General features: G+C 42.4%; 2 protein-coding genes, 1 long non-coding RNA gene and 1 pseudogene across 4 annotated transcripts; all 4 read left to right on the forward strand.

Moving 5' to 3' along the window:
* Positions 1-582: 582 nt before the first annotated feature.
* LOC139564562 (uncharacterized) lies at positions 583-1,620 on the forward strand. Its single transcript, XR_011672779.1, has 3 exons — positions 583-653; positions 920-1,019; positions 1,102-1,620. It is a non-coding gene; the product is annotated as an uncharacterized lncRNA (long non-coding RNA).
* Positions 1,621-1,860: 240 nt separating this feature from the next.
* Positions 1,861-12,012, forward strand: LOC139564480 (B-cell receptor CD22-like). 2 transcript variants are annotated; one of them, XM_071384034.1, is made up of 11 exons: positions 1,861-1,943; positions 8,060-8,155; positions 8,729-9,088; positions 9,345-9,638; positions 9,761-10,024; positions 10,243-10,530; positions 10,701-10,791; positions 10,886-10,930; positions 11,016-11,060; positions 11,227-11,401; positions 11,683-12,012. In XM_071384034.1, the coding sequence occupies exons 2-11, from the start codon at positions 8,131-8,133 to the stop codon at positions 11,722-11,724; spliced, it is 1,629 nt and encodes a 542-aa protein (XP_071240135.1). In that variant the 5' UTR covers positions 1,861-1,943; positions 8,060-8,130; the 3' UTR covers positions 11,725-12,012. The 2 variants fall into 2 exon arrangements, with proteins under 2 accessions (XP_071240135.1, XP_071240136.1); XM_071384035.1 differs by lacking the exon at positions 11,016-11,060.
* Positions 12,013-14,120: 2,108 nt separating this feature from the next.
* On the forward strand, positions 14,121-16,999 carry LOC139564106 (free fatty acid receptor 2-like; annotated as a pseudogene).
* A 3,328-nt stretch (positions 17,000-20,327) lies between these two features.
* LOC139564107 (free fatty acid receptor 2-like) lies at positions 20,328-21,254 on the forward strand. The gene has a single exon (XM_071383305.1). The coding sequence runs from the start codon at positions 20,328-20,330 to the stop codon at positions 21,252-21,254; it is 927 nt and encodes a 308-aa protein (XP_071239406.1).
* The last annotated feature ends 260 nt before the right edge of the window (positions 21,255-21,514 follow it).

Genomic DNA, 21,514 nt, shown 5'->3' on the forward strand with positions numbered 1-21,514 from the left:
GGTTCCCAAAACTAGAATCTGTTATGAACCGAGTGCACTACGTTCTGTAAATGTGACCCTTTGTCAAAGTTTCTAAAGGTTGTGTTGTTTACAAGGACTGCAATGGCAAATTGAGTTATTGCACATGCACACTTCCCAGCGAAGGTGTTCCCTAACCAAAATATGTAAATACATGCTAGAACCCTCCAATAGGATCTTGCTTGGCTCTGCCCACTTCCTTGCTCGTTCTACCCACTATGCTTAATTTTCTCCCATTGAAAACAACACAGATGAACTATCTCGGGTTAGCTATAAATATCTTTGATTTAACTGTCTTCCTCCTCTGTTGTCTATAGTTGCTCCACAGATCCTGCCCTCCTCTCGCTGCATCAGAACTGCAGATCAGATCAACTGTACCTATAAGAGTCATGGGAACCCCTCTCCCAAAGTGTAGGGGCGATTGTCTGGACAGCCTGTCAATCAGTTTACTAACACTGTCATCAGGGAGCCAATGGGCAGCACAGGCCTGAGAAGCTCCCTCACCACCCATCAATCACAGGAGGAAGACACGCCCACTCTGCCTCAGAACCAGCTCTGTAGGATCTCATTCACAAGGGGTTTGGACACCATAATTGACTACAATGATGATCTTGATAACCTTGATAACAACTTTTGTAAGTCTATCGATTAAAGCTTTTTCTGTTCACCCCTAGGTCAAGTTTCCTTGGCAATCTTCATCACTGCAATATTTGTTTCGGCATTAATGACAGCACTGATATGTGCTTTACTGTTTCTCCTAAGGTAAAATGTTCCGGAAATACTGCACATATTTGTGTCTTTATACTTTTCGTGCTCTACATTAACTTAGTTCCTGATTCTGAAGTGTACACTTATTTATAGCTATTTGATTTGACCAGTTTGTTGTATGATGATTTCACAGGGTTTGGGATCCTTGTTTTACAGTACTCAGAGGTCAATACAATTATTACGACTGTGATGTGGTGATGAACCTAGTTCCGACCAGTAGTGAGAGTACACAGGTAAGAATCATCAGATTTATCCTAGAAATATTTTGATAGTGAAAGAAATCTTTTAAATGTCTATAAATGTATGTTATTGCAGGATCCTACTGTGCCAGAAGAAGACATATACGCCAACAGCATGATACCGTGTCAGGCCAGTAGACAGGGACGCAAACAAGACCTAGAGGCACCCAATCCGGTTCCCAAACCCCTGCCTTCCACCAAAGCCATCTCTGAGACAGACTGAACCAGCCTGCCCAGTCCCATCGCTGACACTGCTACAGTTCCAGGAGAAGGCACAGCAAAGAAGGATGGGGATGATGTGTTGTATTCCAGTGTGATTTGGGAGAAGAAGAAGTGGATGAAGAAGAAGAACGAGCGGTCCGTGGACGGTGGAAGGGAGGCGTCTAGCGGTTCCTACCTGGAGGAAGAAAAGTGTGTGCTAGGAAATGTAGGCAGACGCAGAATGAGTAAGGCACTGGAGATGGATAACCTGCAGTTTCTCTAGTTTTTCATGAATTTACTGTAGGCCTATTGTACTTTCACAAAGATATATTGCTCTTAATGAACGTATAACGCTGTTTTCTTCACCATAAAACAAATAAACACATTAAATGTCCACCTTATTGTTCTTTATTGTAGCCTATGTAATTGTTGACAGCATTATGATGTTAATGTTTTCAAGGTATTTAAAACTCTTAAAGTCACTATAATATCACTGAATGCACCAATAGTATTTAACAAAAAAAACAAAAAAATACAAAGGTGCCTTTGAAAGCTAACATTAGAACAAACTGTTGGCCAATTGGAAAGTAGGCTCTGGCAGACTCAGTGAGTTTCCTGCTTGAAAAGAACAAAGGGGAGGATGATGTAGTGGTTTTCGCTTTGTGACAGAGAACAGAGGGCCAACTCAGACTGACACGCTCACCATCTCCTCTGAAGGTAAGGCATGATGTTCATCTCTGGTTTTATGGGGATTTGGACAACATTTCAATGACAGTGATAGGTTGAACAAACCATTTTGGGAAATGTAAATATGATGGTATGTCTGTACACTCTTAGAAAAAAGGGTTCCAAACGGGTTCTTAGGCTGTCCCTATAGGGGAACCCTTTTTGGTTCCAGGTAGAACTATTTTAGGTTATATTGAGGGTATATGTGTCCAAAGAAACCAAAATATTTCCTGAGCTATTTTATATCTCCTAGATATAGGACAGAGACATCAAAATCCTATTCCTTATAATACATTTTTTTTGTGTCTTTTTTGCCGTTTATTAATGTTAGAAACAGTGTTTTCATTGGTTGACATAGGTCATCATAAATGGTTCTGCTGTCTGATTATGGTTTATAATGTCATTTTGCAGCCTCTAGGTAGACTGGGATTTATTTCCAGAAACCTCTTCCCATAGGACCTACCACATAATATACGATCGACTGTTCATCTTGATACTGTTTTCAATTTGTTATCACATTTTTATTCACCGGGGGTGATGTCTAAGAAACTGTCCATCCACATCCTCTTTTATCAAACCAAAATTAAATTGGCAGAAGTAGTGACAAGAAACAAGGAAGGGTCTCTGGCCATGGCAGTTTCACATCCTGTAGCATATCAGGAGATAATGTCTTTATCTGGTCAAATATAGTCCTTGGTTACTTAAAGTACATACATTTTAACAGACACTCTTAACCAGAGCGACTTGAATAAATGTTCAACCTTGTCCCCCATGGGAATCGAACCCAAAACCCTGGCATTGCAAGTGCCGTGCTCTACCAACTGAGCCCCACAGGACCTAGTATTCGATATCTATTAGGATCCTCATAAGGCAGCAGCTTCTCTTCCTGTGGTACAAACAGGAAATAAATAACTACATCTCAACAAAACCACAGCCTACATCATACATCACAATACATCATACATCACAATACATCATACAAGACATGACATTATTACTCTATTATTACAAATGTACTATATAAAATGTACAATACTACAATAATACAATATTACAATATTAAAATGTGTGTGTGTTAGAGTGTTTGTGTGCATGCGCGTTTGCGTGTGTCAAATAAAATACATATGCTTCGTAAACTACAGGTGTAGACTAACATTGACATACTTACTTACAGGCCCTTCCCAACAATTTATAATAAAATAATAATAATAATAATAATAGAAGAAGAAAAAAATAGTAACACAAGGAATAAATGATAGCTTGGCTATATACACGGGGTACCAGTACAGAGTCGATGTGCAGGGGCAGGAAGTAATGGAGATATATATGCACATATAGGTAGGGGTAAAGTGACTAGGCAACAGTAGCAGCACCGTATGTGATGAGTGTTTAAGGTGCCACCAAAATCCTGTGGTGTGTGGCGAATGTGTGCCTGTGTGTACATGTTGTGTGTGAGTGATTGTGTGTGTGTGTACGTGTTGGAGTGTCAGTGTAAGTATGTGTGAGTCTGTGGGTGGGTGGAGTCCGGTGTGTGTGCATAGTGTTTCTTTACTGTCCGCGTTGTGAGTCGTTTACAAAATATCAGATTTAGCTTTTGAGCGGCTAGACGTTCTTTACCATCCGGCCATCAGATTTGCCACCAATGGTCCTTATAGGACACATCTATACTCCTCTGTAAACTGGTCATCTCTGTATACCCGTCGCAAGACAGGTATACCTCACTCCCTCACTCCCTCCTATCTGAGATATCTACTGCAGCCCTCATCCTCCACTTACGACACCCGTTCTACCAGTCACATTCTGTTAAAGGTCCCCAAAGCACACACATCCCTGGGTCGCTCCTCTTTTCAGTTCGCTGCAGCTAGCGACTGGAACGAGCTGCAACAAACACTCAAACTGGACAGTTTTATCTCAATATCTTCATTCAAAGACTCAATCATGGACACTTTTACTGACAGTTGTGGCTGCTTTGTGTGATGTATTGTTGTCTCCACCTTCCTGACCTTTGTGCTTTTGACTTTGCCCAATAATGTTTGTACCATGTTTTGTGCTGCTACCATGTTGTGTTGCTACCATGTTGTTGTTATGTTGTGTTGCTACCATGATGTGTTGTCATGTGTTGCTGCCTTGCTATGTTGTTGTCTTAGGTCTCTCGTTATGTAGTGTTGTGTTATCTCTCTTGTTGTGTTTTGTCCTGTATTTATATTGTATTTATTTATTTAAATCCCAGGCCCCTGTCCCCGCAGGAGGCCTTTTGCCTTTTGGTAGGCCGTCATTGTAAATAAGAATTTGTTCTAAAACTGACTTGCCTAGTTAAATAAAAAAATTAAAAGCTGCTCAGTGGAGGTACTGCAGGGGGTCCACAAATACTGTATATATACACTACCGTTCAAAAGTTCGGGGCCACTTAGAAATGTCCTTGTTTTTGAAAGAAAAGCAAATTTTTTGTCCATTAAAATAACATCAAATTGATCAGAAATACAGTTTAGACATTGTTAATGTTGTAAATGACTATTGTAGCTGGAAACGGCAGATTTTTAATGGAATATCCACATAGGTGTACAGAGGCCCATTATCAGCAACCATCACTCCTGTGTTCCAATGGCACGTTGTGTTAGCTAATCCAAGTTTATCATTTTAAAAGGCTAACTGATCATTAGAAAACCATTTTGCAATTATGTTAGCACAGCTGAAAACTGTTGTTCTAATTAAAGAAGCAACAACTGGCCTTCTTTAGACTAGTTGAGTATCTTGAGCATCAGCATTTGTGGGTTTGATTACAGGCTCAAAATGGCCACAAACAAAGAACTTTCTTCTGAAATTCGTCAGTCTATTCTTGTTCTGAAAAATGAAGGCTATTCCATGCGAGGAATTGCCAAGAAACTGAGGATCTCGTACAACACGGTGTACTACTCCCTTCACAGAACAGAGAAAAATTTCTCTAACCAGAATAGAAAGAGGAGTGGGAGGCCCCGGTGCACAACTGAGCAAGAGGACAAGTACATTAGAGTGTCTAGTTTGAGAAACAGACGCCTCACAAGTCCTCAACTGGCAGCTTCATTAAATAGTACCCGCAATAGACCAGTCTCAACGTCAACAGTGAAGAGGCGACTCCGGCATGCTGGCCTTCTACTTGGACAGCTTGCTATCATAGACGGAAAAACAAATTCCCAAGTTTATCAAGACATTTTGCAGGAGAATGTAAGGCTATCTGTCTGCCAATTGAAGCTCAACAGAAGTTGGGTGATGCAACAGGACAACGACCCAAAACACAGAAGTAAATCAACAACAGAATGGCTTCAACAGAAGAAAATATGCCTTCTGGAGTGGCCCAGTCAGAGTCCTGACCTCAACCCAATTGAGATGCTGTGGCATGACCTCAAGAGAGCGGTTCACACCAGACATCCCAAGAATTTTGCTGAACTGAAATAGTTTTGTAAAGAGGAATGGTCCAAAATTCCACCTGACCGTTGTGCAGGTCTGATCCGCAACTACAGAAAATGTTCGGTTGAGGTTATTGCTGACAAAGGAGGGTCAACCAGTTATTAAATCCAAGTGTTCACATACCATTTCCACCCTGCACTGTGAATGTTTACACAGTGTGTCCAATAAAGACATGAAAACCTATAATTGTTTGTGTGTTATTAGTTTAAAGACTGTGTTTGTCTATTGTTGTGACTTAGATGAAGATCAGATACAATTTTATGACCAATTTATGCAGAAATCCAGGTATTTCCATAGGGTTCACATACTTTTTCTTGCCACTGTAAATGGTAGATTATCAGACACTCAACAAGAAGGTCGATCCCCCGCGATGGGAAGACACATGAGGCAGAGCAGGGTTTGGCCAGCCAGGATGTCCTTGTCCCATCGCGCTCTAGTGACTACTGTGGCTCATGCATGCTGACTTTGGTTGCCAGCTGTAAGGTGTTTCCTCCGTACAGCTTGCCTTAGGAAAGTATTCAGACCCCTTGACTTTTTCCACATTATTTTTACATTACAGCCTTATTCTAAAATTGATTAAATAAATACAAGTCCTCAGCAATCTATGCACAATATCCCATAATGGCAATGCAAAAACAGGATTTTACAAATTACTGCCAATATTACAAATAAAAAACAGAAATACCTTATTTACGTAAGTATTTAGACACTTTTCTATGAGACTTGAAATTGAGCTCAGGTGCATCCTGTTTACATTGATCATCCATGAGATGTTTCTACAACTTGATTGGAGTCCACCTGTGGTAAATTCATTTGATTGGACATGATTTGGAAAGGCACACACCTGTCTATATAAGGACCCACCGTTGACAGTGCATGTCAGAGGAAAAACAAAGCCATGAGGTCGAAGGAATTGTCCGTAGAACTCCAAGACAGGATTGTGTCGAGGCACAGATCTTGGGAAGCATACCAAAATATTTATGCAGCATTGAAGGGCCCAAAGAACACATTGGCCTCCATCATTCTTAAATGGAAGAAGTTTGGAACCACCAAGACTCTTAATAGAGCTGGCCGCTTGGTCAAACTGAGCAATCGGGGGAGAAGGGCCTTGGTCAGGGAGGTGATCAAGAACCCAATGATCACTCTAACAGAGCTCTGGAGTTCCTCTGTGGAGATGGGAGAACCTTCCAAATGGACAACCATCTCTGCAGTACTCCACCAATCAGGCCTTTATGGTAGAGTGGCCAGACGGAAGCCACTCCTCAGTAAAAGGCACATGGAGTCTTCCAAAACAGCCCGCTTGGAGTTTGCCAAAAGGCACCCAAAGACTTTCAGAGCACGAGAAACAAGGTTCTCTGGTCTAATGAAACCAAGATTCAACTTTTTGTTCTGAATGCCACGCGTCACGTCTGGAGGAAACCTGGCATCATCCCTATGGTGAAGCATGGTGGTGGCGGGGAGACTAGTCAGGATCGAGGCAAAGATAAACGGAGCAAAGTACAGAGATCCTTGATGAAAACCTGCTCCAGAGCGCTCAGGACCTCAGACGGGGGCGAAGGTTCACCTTCCAATAGGACAATGACCCTAAGCACACAGCCAAGACAACACAGGAGTGGCTTCGGGACAAGTCTCTGAATAACCTTGAGTGTACCAGCCAGAGCCCGAACTTGAACCAGATCGAACTTCTCTGGCGAGACCTGAAAATAGCTGTGCGACGACGCTCCCCATCCAACCTGGCAGGGCTCTTCTGCAGAGAAGAATGGGAGAAACTCCCCAAATACAGGTGTGCCAAGCTTGTAGCATCATACCCAAGAAGACTCAAGGCTGTAATCGCTGCCAAAGGTGCTTCAACAAAGTACTGAGTAAAGGGTCTGAATACTTATTTAAATGTATTTCTGTTTTCTATTTTTAATACATTTTCAAAAAAATTCAAAACCAGTTTTTGCTTTGTCATTATGGGGTATTGTGTGTAGATTGATGAGGAAAATTGATGAGGAAAATGAATGTATATGTGTATGTACAGTATCAGTCAAAAGTTTGGACAAACCTACAAGAGTGTGCAAAGCTGTCATCAAGGCAAAGGGTGGCTACTTTGAAGAATCTAAATTCTAAAATATAATTTGATTTATAAAAAACAAATTGGTTACTACATGATTCCACATGTTATTTGTCATAGTTTTGATGTATTCACTATTATTCTGCAATGTAGAACATATTTAAAATAACGTAAAACTCTGGAATGAGTAGGTGTGTCCAAACTTTTGACTGGACTGCATATACATGCATATTTAAAAATACATATATGGGGTATTGGAAATGATGCAGACAAATACATTGATGGAAGCTACAATCTATCTGCAATATTAAAGCTGATCTACGACCTAAAAAAATATTTAAAAAAAATAAATACAAAAATAAAAAAGGTTCCACCCAAAAACGATCTATTGGTATTTGTTTCGTTAGTCCATTGTTGACATAGTCCAAAATGTTTTGCTTGTCAGCAAACAAGTCTTCAAGATGTGTAACTTTCAAAATATTGCTGACAAGCAAAACATTTTGGGAGAGTGTCAACAATGGACTAATTTAACAAATACCAAAATATTGTTTTTGGGTGGAGTTTTCCTTTAATGAATTGATTGGGTGATTAATTTTTTGTTTTATAGCTATAAACGTCAGCATCCTAAGCATCACATGGTATCGGGACCCTAATAGACTAAAGACACCACAGACTCTAATGGACATCCTCAGCTTCATCACAGGTATGTTATACACATCTTATTATATGACGTTTGCTTGCGTGGTAAAACTTTATGTTTGCATCAAAATTATCTGAATTTAACTTTCTACCTATAAGCCGTTAAATGTCACTGTATGTTAAATACTGTATGTAGATAAATACAGTATGTACAGTAAATGCAAATTATTTTTGCTTTGGACAAGCTTGTGCTACAGAAACTGATGAAGCTTTTATAATGGAACCCAATTATTGACTCTGATTATTGTCAGCAATGGTCTTTGCTGAAAGTGCTACATGTATAAAGAAAGACAACGACAGAACCACATGCGGTATTTTTAACCTGTGGTCACAGAATGTGTGAGATGTGCTTACTGGCTACGTCTAGCTAATTTGGTTAAGGTGCAGTGTCAATGCAGCTGTTATATTTGTCCTGCAATGCAACAGTTTCTGTTTCACTGGGGAAACACTTCTGCGGATCAACCTATTCAATTCCTCAAATTGGGGACGTTAATTCAAACTCCACCTAATACAGCTGGCAAAGTAATAAAAGAGAACCGATGCAATGTGAACTGACTTGTTAGGCCTTCTTCCTCAGGGTGCACACTTGTCTCGCTTGGTCACTGTTGGATGGTGAAGGTGCCCAAAACTGTGAAGGCAGTAGATGGCAGCTGTGTAGAAGTGTCCTGTCACACCGCCCCCCACCACAGGGTCATCTGGTACAAGTATCATAGCTTTCACTATCCCAAGCTTTATGATGGCAAGGAACCGGCCAGTGTGGAGGCCAGTTTTAGAGAGCGTACATCAGTGCCAGGCAATGCATCAGAGGGTGACTGTACACTGAGGGTTGAGAGTGTGACATGGACAGACAATAACCTCCAGCTCTACGTGTGGATCAACCCTGATGAGTCAGCTACACATAAGTTCCATCATCAGATCGTAACAATTACAATTGAAAGTAAGCACACTCATGGAGAGGTGTATTAGATTGAATATTTGTTGTAGTTGAACAACTGAATAACAACAGATTGTGATTAGATGAACAGTACTTCATTACTTTGACATCTCTTAGGAGTGATAGTGGTCGGTAGTTGGAGCACTATGTTAAAACTGAATGAGAATTGCAGACAGGGTGTTAAACCATTAGTCATGGGGACTGGTAATGCCTTGTTTGCCTTCGGTTCCAGCTAATAATCATTTATTTGAACTTGCAGATAGAAAAGCTCCTGCGTTATCCATGCAGAATGCAATGGTGGATGGAGACTTATTCCAGGCCAACTGTAGTGTCTGGCATTCCTGCCCATCCTCTCCTCCATCCCTTCGCTGGAGTCGTTTGCCTGTAAATTATACAGCGGTGACTTCAATGGAGGAAAAGGGAGGGCTGTGGGTGTCCACTGAGACAATACAAGGAAGAGGAACGTACCAACTGCACAAAAAAGAGATGAAATGCACAGCTCAATTCGCTACAGTCCAAACTGAGAGTGAACCAGTCATTCTTAACATCTTATGTGCGTTTTTGGTCTTTCTTGTTTGTTCTCAGTTGTGTAATTATTCCGTTCACATCATATACCATTTTATAAGAACAAACAACTACATAGTACCAATACATGTCTGTCTACTTCATTAACAGATGCCCCTGTAGGTGTGAAGATGATGGCGGATGAACAGCCAGTCAGTCAAGGTCATAGTGTCAACCTGGAGTGTGTTGCTGACAGCAACCCCCAGCCAGGCCGGTATGTGTGGATCAGACGACAGGGAGGCCAAAGCTTCCAAACGAATTCAACTCAGGGAAAAATGTCCTATACCAACATTAGCAGAGACTCTTCATTCTCCTGCATTGTCCAAAACAATATTGGATCAAATCAGTCAGCCTGGCTGTTTCTGCATGTCAACTGTAAGTATCTCATTGTATGTGTGGTTTCACAGTTTCCAATGGAACTAGCATTATATTTGTACACTGAAATGCTAATTCAAGCAACAGGTTATGGGTGTAAAATAGAAGAACAGACTCCTTCCCACCCTAACGTAGTTCTATTGTCATTGTTTCTCACTTACAATAAGAAGGAAAACATTTTTTTTTTATCACCACTTTGTGTCATTCTGTCACTCCAGTCCCCCCGGCAATCCTCTCTGACTCCACTTGCTCCTTGAAGGGTGGGATTCTGACCTGTGTGTGTAGAGCAGAAGCCCGACCTAATGCCACTCTGCGCTGGACGATCAGCGGAAGCAGCACTCTCCCATCCTCCTTCACTTCCATCACCGTATACAGAGATAATACGGTGTCAGCAGAACTCACTGGGCCTGTGGAAAGTCGACCAAATGTCTCCTGCGTAGCCAGTAACTCACTGGCCACTGACATCCAGCAGCTGCCCCTTGACACAAAATTCACAGCTGGACAGTGTAAGCAAGCTTTCAGTACAGCATTTCTGTTCTTAATCTTCTGATGTCATTAGAATCTGCACACGGTGACAGTCTTTCTTCCTCCTCTGCCTCCCCATGTGTCCCCCCTCCCCACTCTCTCTCTCTCTCTCTTGCTCTCACTCTCTCCGTCTGTCTTTCTTTGAACACAGTTCTGCCATGGATGCTGACTGCTCTGGCAGTTGGAAGTGTCTTTCTGTGGGGAGCTGTAATGTTTGTACGCAGAAGACGTTGCAGAGAGAGGTTTGTATGGTTCTTGATTATGAGAAGATGTCACATATTCAACCATTTTAGGTGTGTCATTTTGAATGATGTCTCCCTTCTACATTATCTGTAGACCAAAGGCCACCTCTAATCTCCACACTTTGGATATCCCTCTAAGGTACTGTCATTTTTGAATCTGTATTTTACATACAACAAATAATAATGTTCAAGCTCATTGACATCGAGATGTTTTTGTCAATAAGGCAAGCTGACATGTCAGAGTCCCTAAGGTACAGCAATCCCCAAAAGTAAGAAAAAGTTTAATTCTCTTACCCTTTGACCAATCATCAAATTCATATGATATAGCATGGAAATTAATAAGCTTCTGTAGAGGGTGGTTGGAGAATAAAACGTTCTAAAAGTAAAAAGGGTACTGAACTATAATCAGGTTCCACATTCTCTTCTCCTTCACAGACCACAGCAAAAGGCTAAGAGGACCAAGCCTAAGGCCATGCCCATGGCCTTACCCAAGGAGAAAGCAAGGCCAGAGAGCCCATCGTCAGTCTACGAAAATGACTTTGTGCCGAAGAAGCCCAGTCAAAACCCAGCAAAGAACAACGAGAAGACCAAATTACAAGATAACACAAAGGTAAACTTTATGTAACCTCACTGCACGCACAATTTGGCTGGTGCAGCGTTTGATAAAAATGTAAATACCACATACTTTTTACCCACACTTTCATATTTCACACACTGTTATGACAGGAGAGTGATTACCACTAAACCTCAATGACGTACATTCACACCCCTCTAGCCCTCAGACCAAGTATATTTGTGAAGCCATTTTGGTGGCCTAAATGTGGTGCTCTACTGTTGGTTTCTCAAGCATGTAAAAAGATAGGTTAAAACGTTCTTATTTTTTCCCCACAGGCTATGTGTTCAGACATGGATGATATCTACCAAAACTATTGAACTACCAGTGAACACAATGTTTGCTTCAGAGTACATAATAATAATGTTATCCAATTGTTATAAGCTGACGATTGAGTCGTGTAGCCTACTGTTAAAAGTCTAAAGTTGTTGTGTTTGTGCACCTGTCTGGGCTGAGTGGATTGTGTTTTTTGTGTTTAAGTGATGAATGTAACCTATGTTTTGTATTATAACTTTTGTATCAACTTAATTTGTGTGTCAAATTGCTTTTAAAAATGTGTTATGTGAACATAATTATACCTGAAATAAAATACATACATGATAACTTTTTTTAGAGAGCTGTCTATATACTGAGTATACCAAACATTAGGAAAAGTTTCCTAATATTGAGATGCACCCCTTTTCCCTCAGAACAGCTTCAATTCGTCTGGGCATGGACTCTACAAGATATTCCACAGGGATGCTGGCCCATGTTGACTCCAGTGCTTCCTATTGTTGTGTTAAGTTGGCTGGATGTCCTTTGGGTGGTGGACCATTCTTGATACTCACAGGAAGCTGTTGAGCATGAAAAACCCAGCAGCGTTGCAGTTCTTGACACAAACCTGTTGGCCTGGCTAGGGCTGTGGTGGTCACGAAATTTTGTCAGCCGGGTGATTGTTAAACAAATAACTGCCGGTCTCACGATAATGAACCATTAATTAATATAAACACATTTAGCATCTCCTGGCTTCCACACACAGCCTACAAGCCACTGCTGCAGACCTTTGGAACATCTACATTTTAAATATGTAAATAAATAAATCCATAATATAATCCATTATTTATTTTAGACAAGTCTAAAGAAACATGATATGAAGAAAATGTAGTCTATTTCAGATGAACAGAATAGCATACTCTGAGTTGTCCTTATGTTAGGTCCTGATATGGCTATGGCATATGGCTATGGGCTACACTAGTTCATTTAGCAGACAAGATTTGCTTAGAATTCTATGGCATTATTCTGTGTTGAGCGGTTAACAAAGAAACAGGTACTCCTATATAATTAATTTGGAGTTATTTATGTACATTTTGTTGTGATACAAACATTGGGCTATATGTTTTGATGTTTAATACATTCTAAGGCTGCAAGATGCGACTCTAATGATGATTTGAAAAAAGTTGCATGAAAGGCATGAGCTCTCTTTGTTTTTTGTGCAGGTGGCACACACTTCATCAGTCTCTCATTCACAGTTTGACAAGCACTTGATAATGCCTCAATTTTCCTGCCGGCATCCTCTTTGTGTGGCCGTAATGCCCCCTAAAAAAATCCATGACTTTTGCGGCCAGTAGCCGTTGTGCCCTTGGGCTGAATATAATCATTTTAATTACCTTCTACCTGCATGCTGCGTGCTCCGTAGCACCTCTCACTCACATGCTCTCATCACAAAATCAGGTCATAGGCTACAAGTGAAGACAGACACATCGGGGACGCAACTGCGCCTGTCCTTTTCCAATTTGAGGTGCATATTGAACATATTGGAATAACTGTCCAAATTGACTTTACGTCAGCCAACAAGATGAGTAGGCCTAACGAACAGTAAAGGCACTAGCCTATGTCAATCTACTATCCCCCATAGTATAAAAGTTGATCTATTCTATTATGTGCTAAAAATAAATATTCCAAACATAGTTTAGGACAGTTGTGGGATGCGATAGATCCCAAATTAATATAACCACTAGCATCAACAAAAACTTTTTTACGCAATGAGGCTAACACAACAGATCAGAACATTTAGCTTAGGCTATTTCGTCACATTATAAGCGCAGCAATGCGGCCAGGACAGTAGGCTATAAGCGCTAATTAGCAGGAAAACACCATTATCAAAAGTGATGGCGAATGCAATTATGCATGTAATTGCATTTGTGACATCTGCTGATGTAAAAATGGCTTTATAATTACATTTGATTGATGTAACGCTTTTATTGTAAAGGTACATTTTTATGGTGAAAATGATCTTCCCTAAACGTGAAACTCACGCGCTGCATATGTACAGTATGTCAGTTAGGCTCTACACCCATTGTAAAACGGATTAATGTGCTTAATTTTAAGATGTTATTTGGCAACTTTAGTTGTGATACAAACCTTATAAAAAAGCATGTAGGCCTATGGGCTAGGCTACATGAGGTGTGGGACTATGATTTGAAAAAGTCGCATAAAAAAGGTAGGCATTGTTTTTGCCTTACGCTGGGCATCATTCACAAGTGATAATATATTATTCACAAGTGACAGGCAAATATTGTCACCCATCAGACTATTCTTGATTTAATCATGTCTTTACATATACTAAATAATAGGAGTGGAATTTAGATTTTTCTTTTGATTAGAATGGACCATTATCATACACCTGTCTGGAAACAGGGTAAAAAAAATACATGACATCTATGCACTTAAATAGCGAATGGAGGACGCTTTCCCCGTGGCTCATTTCCATGCCAGCCAGGTAGGCTATACTCCTGTTGTGAAGAGAAACAATGTGCTTAATATGTGATTAGAAGGACAATAGAGTGCTGAGTACCAGGCAGTTAGCAAGTTTGGTAGGCTACAAATGACCATCAGCAGCATCAGAGCTTGGAGAAGCCTATTTACTGTGACTAAACGGTCACGTGGAATTTGACTGCCTTCATGACTCGTGACCGCAGGTGTGAGGTAATATGGGCACCATAACAGCCCTAGGTCTGGCACCTATTACCATACCCCGTTCAAAGTCAGTTACATCGTTTGTCTTGCCCATTCACTCTCTCATGTCTCAATTGTCTTCCCCTTCATCTATACTGATTTAAGTGGATTTAAAAAGTGACATCAATAACGGATCATAGCTTTCACCTGGATTCACCTGGTCAGTCTATGTCATGGAAAGAGCAGGTGATCAGAATGTTTTGTATACTCAGTGTATATTGATTATTCAATCAGGGTCCACCCCAAAGCACCAAAACAAAGAAGCATTGATTGGGTAGAACAGTACATTCTTAGAAAAAAAGGTGCTATCTAGAACCTTAAATGGTTCTTCGGCTGTCCCCATAGAAGAACCCTTTCAAGAACCCTTTTGGTTCCAGGTAGAACCCTTTTGGATTCCATGTATATAGAACCCAAAAGGATTCTACCTGGAACCCAAAAGGGTTCTAACTGGAACCAAAAAGTGTTCTCCTATGGGGACAGCTGAAGAACCCTTTTGGAACCCTTTTTTCTAAGAGGGTAGCACCTTAATTAACCCCTTAGTCGAAGGCACACCTTATGGTGACAGTTATGCAAAACTTCAATGATTTAGTCCCAGTGATGGCTGTTACACTTGGTTTATTACACCGTTGCTTATCTCATTATATACAAACCACCCATTTATTGACTGCTTACTTGTTCTGCTAAAATGAGCTAGAGAGAAAATATTTTTTCAAGTAAAATTAGGAGCATGCAGTTAGAAAGAGGTGGACAGTCCTCCCCAACAGAGCTGAGGAGAGAAGTGACATTAATCCCAAATCGATGACAATCGCTCTGCACAAATAACTTTCCGTGAAGCCTGTGTAGCGGACAGCCTTGGACTTTCCACCATATCCTCTGTTTGATGAACCGTTGATAGCGTGAGTAATACTTCAATGTTCATTATTTTTTATTTAAGACTTGGTCCTGACAGCACACTGCCAATTTATGTAGTTAATTAAATAGCCTACTGATACAATTAATCTCAAACAACAATTTAAACAATCTACATTCTACCATGATGCTTTTATTTCCAGATGGCGGAGTTGGGTTTGAAATATAAAAAATGGAATCAGAGATGATTTCATGGATGGTTTCATTTTTATTTCAACATTTCCTCAGCAAGCTGCATCCATTACATCATCATTTGAGATCATGGTTGATCTAAATTTAAAGTTGACAATTTTTCATCTTACATTGAGTGCTACATGATCAAATATAGATAATAGTTGCTGTCGTTCTCTGCTTGTCCTCAGTTGAGAGCCATTGTGGTGAGGAGTGAGGTGATCCTGTCCGTCTACATCATTACCTTCCTGATGTGCCTGCCTGGCAACATCCTGGCACTCTACGCCTTCAATACCATCAAGATCCACAAAAAGCCCACTCCTACAGACATCCTCCTGCTCAACCTGATCGTGTCCGACCTTATCTTCCTGCTCTTCCTGCCCCCCAAGATGCACGAGGCAGCCTCTGGCATGGTCTGGACTCTCCCCAGCCCTCTCTGCAACATTACCTCTTTTGTCTTCTTCTCCTTCATCTACACCAGCTCCCTCCTGCTGATGGTGGTCAATGTTGACCGCTACCTGTGTGTGGCCTTCCCTGTCCCGCGCAGGCTCCGCCGCAAGCTCTTGTACGTAGTGGTGAGCAACCTGGTGGTGTGCATCTTCAGCTCTGCTTCATCTACATCGTGGAGAACCAGACCTCATCTGATTTCTATGCCTGCTATGAGAACTTCACCCAGGAGCAGCTGAAGGTGGTGCTTCCCATGCGCTTCCCATGCGCTTGGAGCTGTGTGTGGTTCTATACATCGTGCCACTGCTGGCCTGTGTGTTCTGCTACCTAAACTTCATCCTCATCCTCAATAGGACCCCTAACCTTTGTGCAGAGAAAAGGAAGAGAGCCGTTGGAATGGCTGGGACCCTACTGGTTTTGTCTGCTTCCTGCCCTATAACGTCACCCATGTACAGGGGTTCATCATCCAAGACAATGTGGAGTGGCGGCTCTACGCTCTGCACCTGACCACGGTCAACACCGTCCTGGATCCTATGACATTCTACTTCTCCTCCTCCTTCTACTTCTCCTCCTCCTCCTGATGTAGACTAGACAGAGACCTGCCAGCAGCATATCTGCCAGCAGCATACCACCCTGCATCCCACTGCTCACTTCAAATCAAATCAAAGTTTATTTGTCATGTGCGCTGAATACAACAGGTGTAGACCTTACAGTGAAATGCTTACTTACAGGCTCTAACCAATAGTGCAAAAAAGGTATTAGGTGAGCAATAGGTACTGTAAGTAAAGAAATAAAACAACAGTAAAAAGACAGGCTATATACAGTAGTGAGGCTATACAAGTAGCGAGGCTACATACAGACACATACAGACACTTTTTGTCCTAGACTTGGCACTCCGGTACCGCTTTCCATGCGGTAGTAGAGAGAACACTCTATGACTAGGGTGGCTGGGGTCTTTGACAATTTTTAGGGCCTTCCTCTGACACCGCCTGGTGTAGAAGTCCTGGATGGCAGGCAGCTTAGCCCCAGTGATGTACTGGGCCGTACGCACTACCCTCTGTAGTGCCTTGTGGTCAGAGGCCAAGCAATTGCCGTACCAGGCAGTAATGCAACCAGTCAGGATGCTCTCGATGTTGCAGCTGTAGAACCTTTTGAGGATTTGAGGACACATGCCAAATCTTTTCAGTTTCCTGAGGGGGAATAGGCATTGTCGTGCCCTCTTCACGACTGTCTTGGTGTGTTTGGACCATTCTAGTTTGTTACTGATGTGGACACCAAGGAACTTGAAGCTCTCAACCTGCTCCACTACAGCCCCGTCGATGAGAATGAGGGCATGCTCGGTCCTCCTTTTCCTGTAGTCCACAATCATCTCCTTAGTCTTGGTTACGTTGAGGGATAGGTTGTTATTCTGTCACCACCCGGCAAGGTCTCTGACCTCCTCCCTATAGGCTGTATTGTCGTTGTCGGTGATCAGGCACATCAACACACTGTTGTGTCGTCTGCAAACTTAATGATGGTGTTGGAGTCGGGCCTGGCCATGCAGTCATGGGTGAACAGGGAGTACAGGAGGGGACTGAGCACGCACCCCTGGGGAGCTCCAGTGTTGAGGATCAGCATGGCAGATGTGTTGCTACCTACCCTCACCACCTGGGGGCGGCACGTCAGGAAGTCCAGGATCCAGTTGCAGAGGGAGATGTTAAGTCCCAGGATCCTTAGCTTAGTGATGAGCTTTGAGGGTACTATAGTGTTGAACGCTGAGCTTACAGTCAATGAATAGCATGCTCATATAAGTGTTCCTTTTGTCCAGGTGGGAAAGGGCAGTGTGGAGTGCAATAGAGATTGCAGTGTCTGCGGATCTGTGTGGGCGGTATGCAAATTGGAGTGGGTCTCGGGTTTCTAGGATAATGGTGTTGATGTGAGCCATTACCAACCTTTCAAAGCACTTCATGGCTACGGACGTGAGTGCTATGGGTCTGTAGTCATTTAGGCAGGTTGCCTTTGTGCTCTTGGGCACAGGGACTATGTGGACTAAGTGGTCTGCTTGAAACATGTTGGTATTACAGACTCAATCAGGGACATGTTGAAAATTTCAGTGAAGACACCTGCCAGTTGGTCAGCATATGCCCGGAGCACAAGTCCTGGTGCTCTGTCTGGCCACGCAGCCTTGTGTATGTTGACCTGTTTAAAGGTCTTACTCACGTCGGCTACGGAGAGCGTGATCACACAGTCGTCCGGAACAGCTGATGCTCTCATGCATGCTTCAGTGTTGCTTGCCTCGAAGCGAGCATAGAAGTGATTTAGCTTGTCTGGTAGGCTCGCGTCACTGGGCAGCTCGCGGCTGTGCTTCCCTTTGTAGTCTGTAATAGTTCGCAAGCCCTGCCACATAAGACATGCGTCAGAGCCGGTGTAGTAGGATTCAATCTTAGCTCTGTATTGACGCTTGCCTGTTTGATGGTTCGTCGCAGGGCAGAGCAGGATTTCTTGTAAGCTTCCGGGTTAGGGTCCCGCACCTTGAAAGCGGCAGCTCTAGTCTTTAGCTCAGTGCGAATGTTGCCTATAATCCATGGCTTCTGGTTTGGGTATGTACGTACAGTCACTGTGGGGACAACGTCCTCAATGCACTTATTGATGAAGCCACTGACTGATGTGGTGTACTCCTCAATGCCATTGGAAGAATCCCGGAACATGTTCCAGTCTGTGATAGCAAAACAGTCCTGTAGTTTAGCATCTGCTTCATCTGACCACTTTTTTATAGACCGAGTCACTGGTGCTTCCTGCTTGAATCTTTGCTTGTAGGCAGGAATCAGGAGGATAGAGTTGTGGTCGGATTTACCAAATGGAGGGCGAGGGAGAGCTTTGTACGCGTCTCTGTGTGTGGAGTACAGGTGATCTAGATTTTCTTCCCTCTGGTTGCACATTTAACATGTTGATAGAAATTTGGTAGAACTGATTTAAGTTTCCCTGCATTAATAAAGTCTCCGGCCACTAGGAGCACCACCTCTGGGTGAGTGGTTTCCTGTTTGCTTATTTCCTTATACAGCTGACTGAGTGTGGTCTTAGTGCCAGCATCTGTCTGTAGTGGTAAATAAACAGCCATGAAAAGTATAGCTGAAAACTATACTTAACTAAACTCAATTGACTCTGAAGCTATGGAGGGTTGGTCATAGTTGGTCCCTGGATGGGAGACCAGATGCTGCTGGAAGTGGTGTTGGAGGGCTAGTAGAAAGCACTCTTTCCTCTGGTCTAAAAAAACATAAAAATGCCCCAGGGCATTGATTGGGGACATTGCCCTGTGTAGCAAGCTGTCTCTCGGATGGGACGTTAAACGGGTGTCATGGCTCTCTGTGGTCACTAAAGATCCCATGGCACTTATCCTAAGAGTAGGGGTGCTAACCCCGGTGTCCTGGCTAAATTCCCAATCTGGCCCACATACCATCTTGGACACCAAATTATCCCCAGGTTCCAATTGGCTCATTCATCCCCCTCCTATCCACTGTAACTTTCCCCAGGTTGTTGCTGTAAATGAGAATGTGTTCTCAGTCAACATACCTGGTAAAATACGGGTAAAATGAAAACCTGAAAGGTTCATTGTGAAGCTGCCAATCTTTACATAACTGTTCTCTTTGAAAGAGTATTGCTTTTCAGCCCATTAATATTTGTAACTTGTTATTATACAGTAGTTATTGATGAAGTGGCATCAAAATGCCAATAGATTATTCCAAACCTGAGCCACAACCACATGGACACATACAGTAACAATTAGTGTTTGTTGCTGCAGTACTCATCAAGTGTTAGCAAAATGCTAATACACATATGATGTTATCTCAACCTTGGGCACATGGGAAAATAAATGTTAGGATTATAGTACCCTGTTATAATTGACATGACTGTTCTCTTTGTTTGTACACTATTTACAAAAAAAGATATTGAAATTAGACGTTGGTATTACACTCCCTCCTACACATATATAATATCAAATATAAACACAGCAATGTTTTGCATTTTAGTTAACCGTTACCATACAGTCTCAACTCCTCACGTTTGCAGACCACTGTTCAATGCGTCTGCTGTACACTCAGACAGGTCTGCTTGACTACTATATATGCTGGCACGTAACAGATCTTAAATTACTACCCTTGGCTGAGCTCTCCAATTCCTGATTAAAAATAAATACACATCTACAGCCAGGTAGGTTATGATCATTTGGAATTAAGAATGTGTTTTCCTTCTCCCTTTAAGGTTTTCACTGTTGAGCTGCAAGTGTACTGTGGGTAATAAGAAGTTGGCTGAGATATTGTAACAAAAATACATTGAAAACAAAATTTGTATCATTTGAAAATATGATTATTGGGCACCCTGAATGTGTTATTTTTGGTTTTGTTTATCTTATAGCTTCAAAGCCATGTTGTGGGTGAAAAGTGAGGTGATTCTGTCCATCTACATCATCACCTTCCTGATTGGCTTGCCTGCCAACATCCTGGCACTCTACGCCTTCAGCGTCAAGATCCACAACAAGCCCACTCCCACAGACATCTTCCTGCTCAACCTGATTGTGTCCGACCTCCTCTTTCTTCTCTTCCTGCCTCTTAAGATGTACGAGGCTGTACGAGGCTGCCTCCGGTACCTGCCCGAGTTCCTATGCTCCATAACTTCCTACACCTTCTTCTCCACTATCTACACCAGTTCTCTCCTGTTGATGGCTGTCAGTGTGGTCTGGTACCTGGCGGTTGCCTTCCCCATCACCTACCGCCAACTCCACAAACCTTTGTATTCTGTGGTGGCCAGCACAATCATCTGGCTTCTCACCACTGCCCACTGCAGCATCGTGTTCATCATCCAGCACCACCCGGACCTCTCCCAAAGCAACACCTCCGTCTGCTACGAGAACTTCACCGAACAACAGCTGGCCATCCTCCTCCCGGTGCGTCTGGAGTTCTTCGTCATGCTCTGCTTGGTTCCTCTCATGGTTTGCATCTTCTGCTACCTCCGCTGTATCTGGATCCTGTACATGCTCCCCAGGATCAGTCCGGGCCAGAAGCAGAAGGCCATCGGGATGGCGCTGGGTACTCTGGCCGTCTTCCTTGTGTGTGTCTTTCCCTACAACTTCTCCCATATACTGGGTTTTATCACAGGCCGCAGCCCCCCGTTGAGGTACTACACCCTTCTGCTCAGCGCCTTCAACACTTGCCTGGACCCTATCATCTTCTACTTCTCCTCCTCCACCTTCCGCATCACTATCAAGATGTCCATCTGCAAGATGCTGGGACTGCGACAGGGTCAGGCTGCGATCCAAAGGGAAAGCACAATAGCCGATATTGGCCAAGAGTAGAACATGTAGTCACCGTAAGTGCCTTTTGGGTAATTTTGTCAAAAATAACTATTCATTTTACCAAATGTTTTAATTCTGTCATAAAGATCAAATGTCCAACTTCATAAAAAAATATGTTTTCCCATCTCAAGACATTCAATTAAGAAGAATAACTATACAAATTCAAATTAAAGTAACAGGATTGACTGTAATAGGGTTAACAACATCTTAAATCAGCCATAACTCCCTTTGTGACGAGGAATGGAAGCATTCCCCATTTC

Source organism: Salvelinus alpinus, chromosome 35, assembly GCF_045679555.1.
Source record: "Salvelinus alpinus chromosome 35, SLU_Salpinus.1, whole genome shotgun sequence".
Taxonomy (NCBI): domain Eukaryota; kingdom Metazoa; phylum Chordata; class Actinopteri; order Salmoniformes; family Salmonidae; genus Salvelinus; species Salvelinus alpinus.

Bases quoted from the DNA above. Each gene is read 5' to 3' on its own strand.
- LOC139564480 (XM_071384034.1), top strand. From the start codon at position 8,131: ATGGACATCCTCAGCTTCATCACAG. The intron at 8,156-8,728 runs GTATGTTATACA...CTTCTTCCTCAG, and splicing joins CATCCTCAGCTTCATCACAG to GGTGCACACTTGTCTCGCTT. The intron at 10,792-10,885 runs GTTTGTATGGTT...CATTATCTGTAG, and splicing joins AGAAGACGTTGCAGAGAGAG to ACCAAAGGCCACCTCTAATC.
- LOC139564107 (XM_071383305.1), top strand. From the start codon at position 20,328: ATGTTGTGGGTGAAAAGTGAGGTGATTCTGTCCATCTACATCATCACC.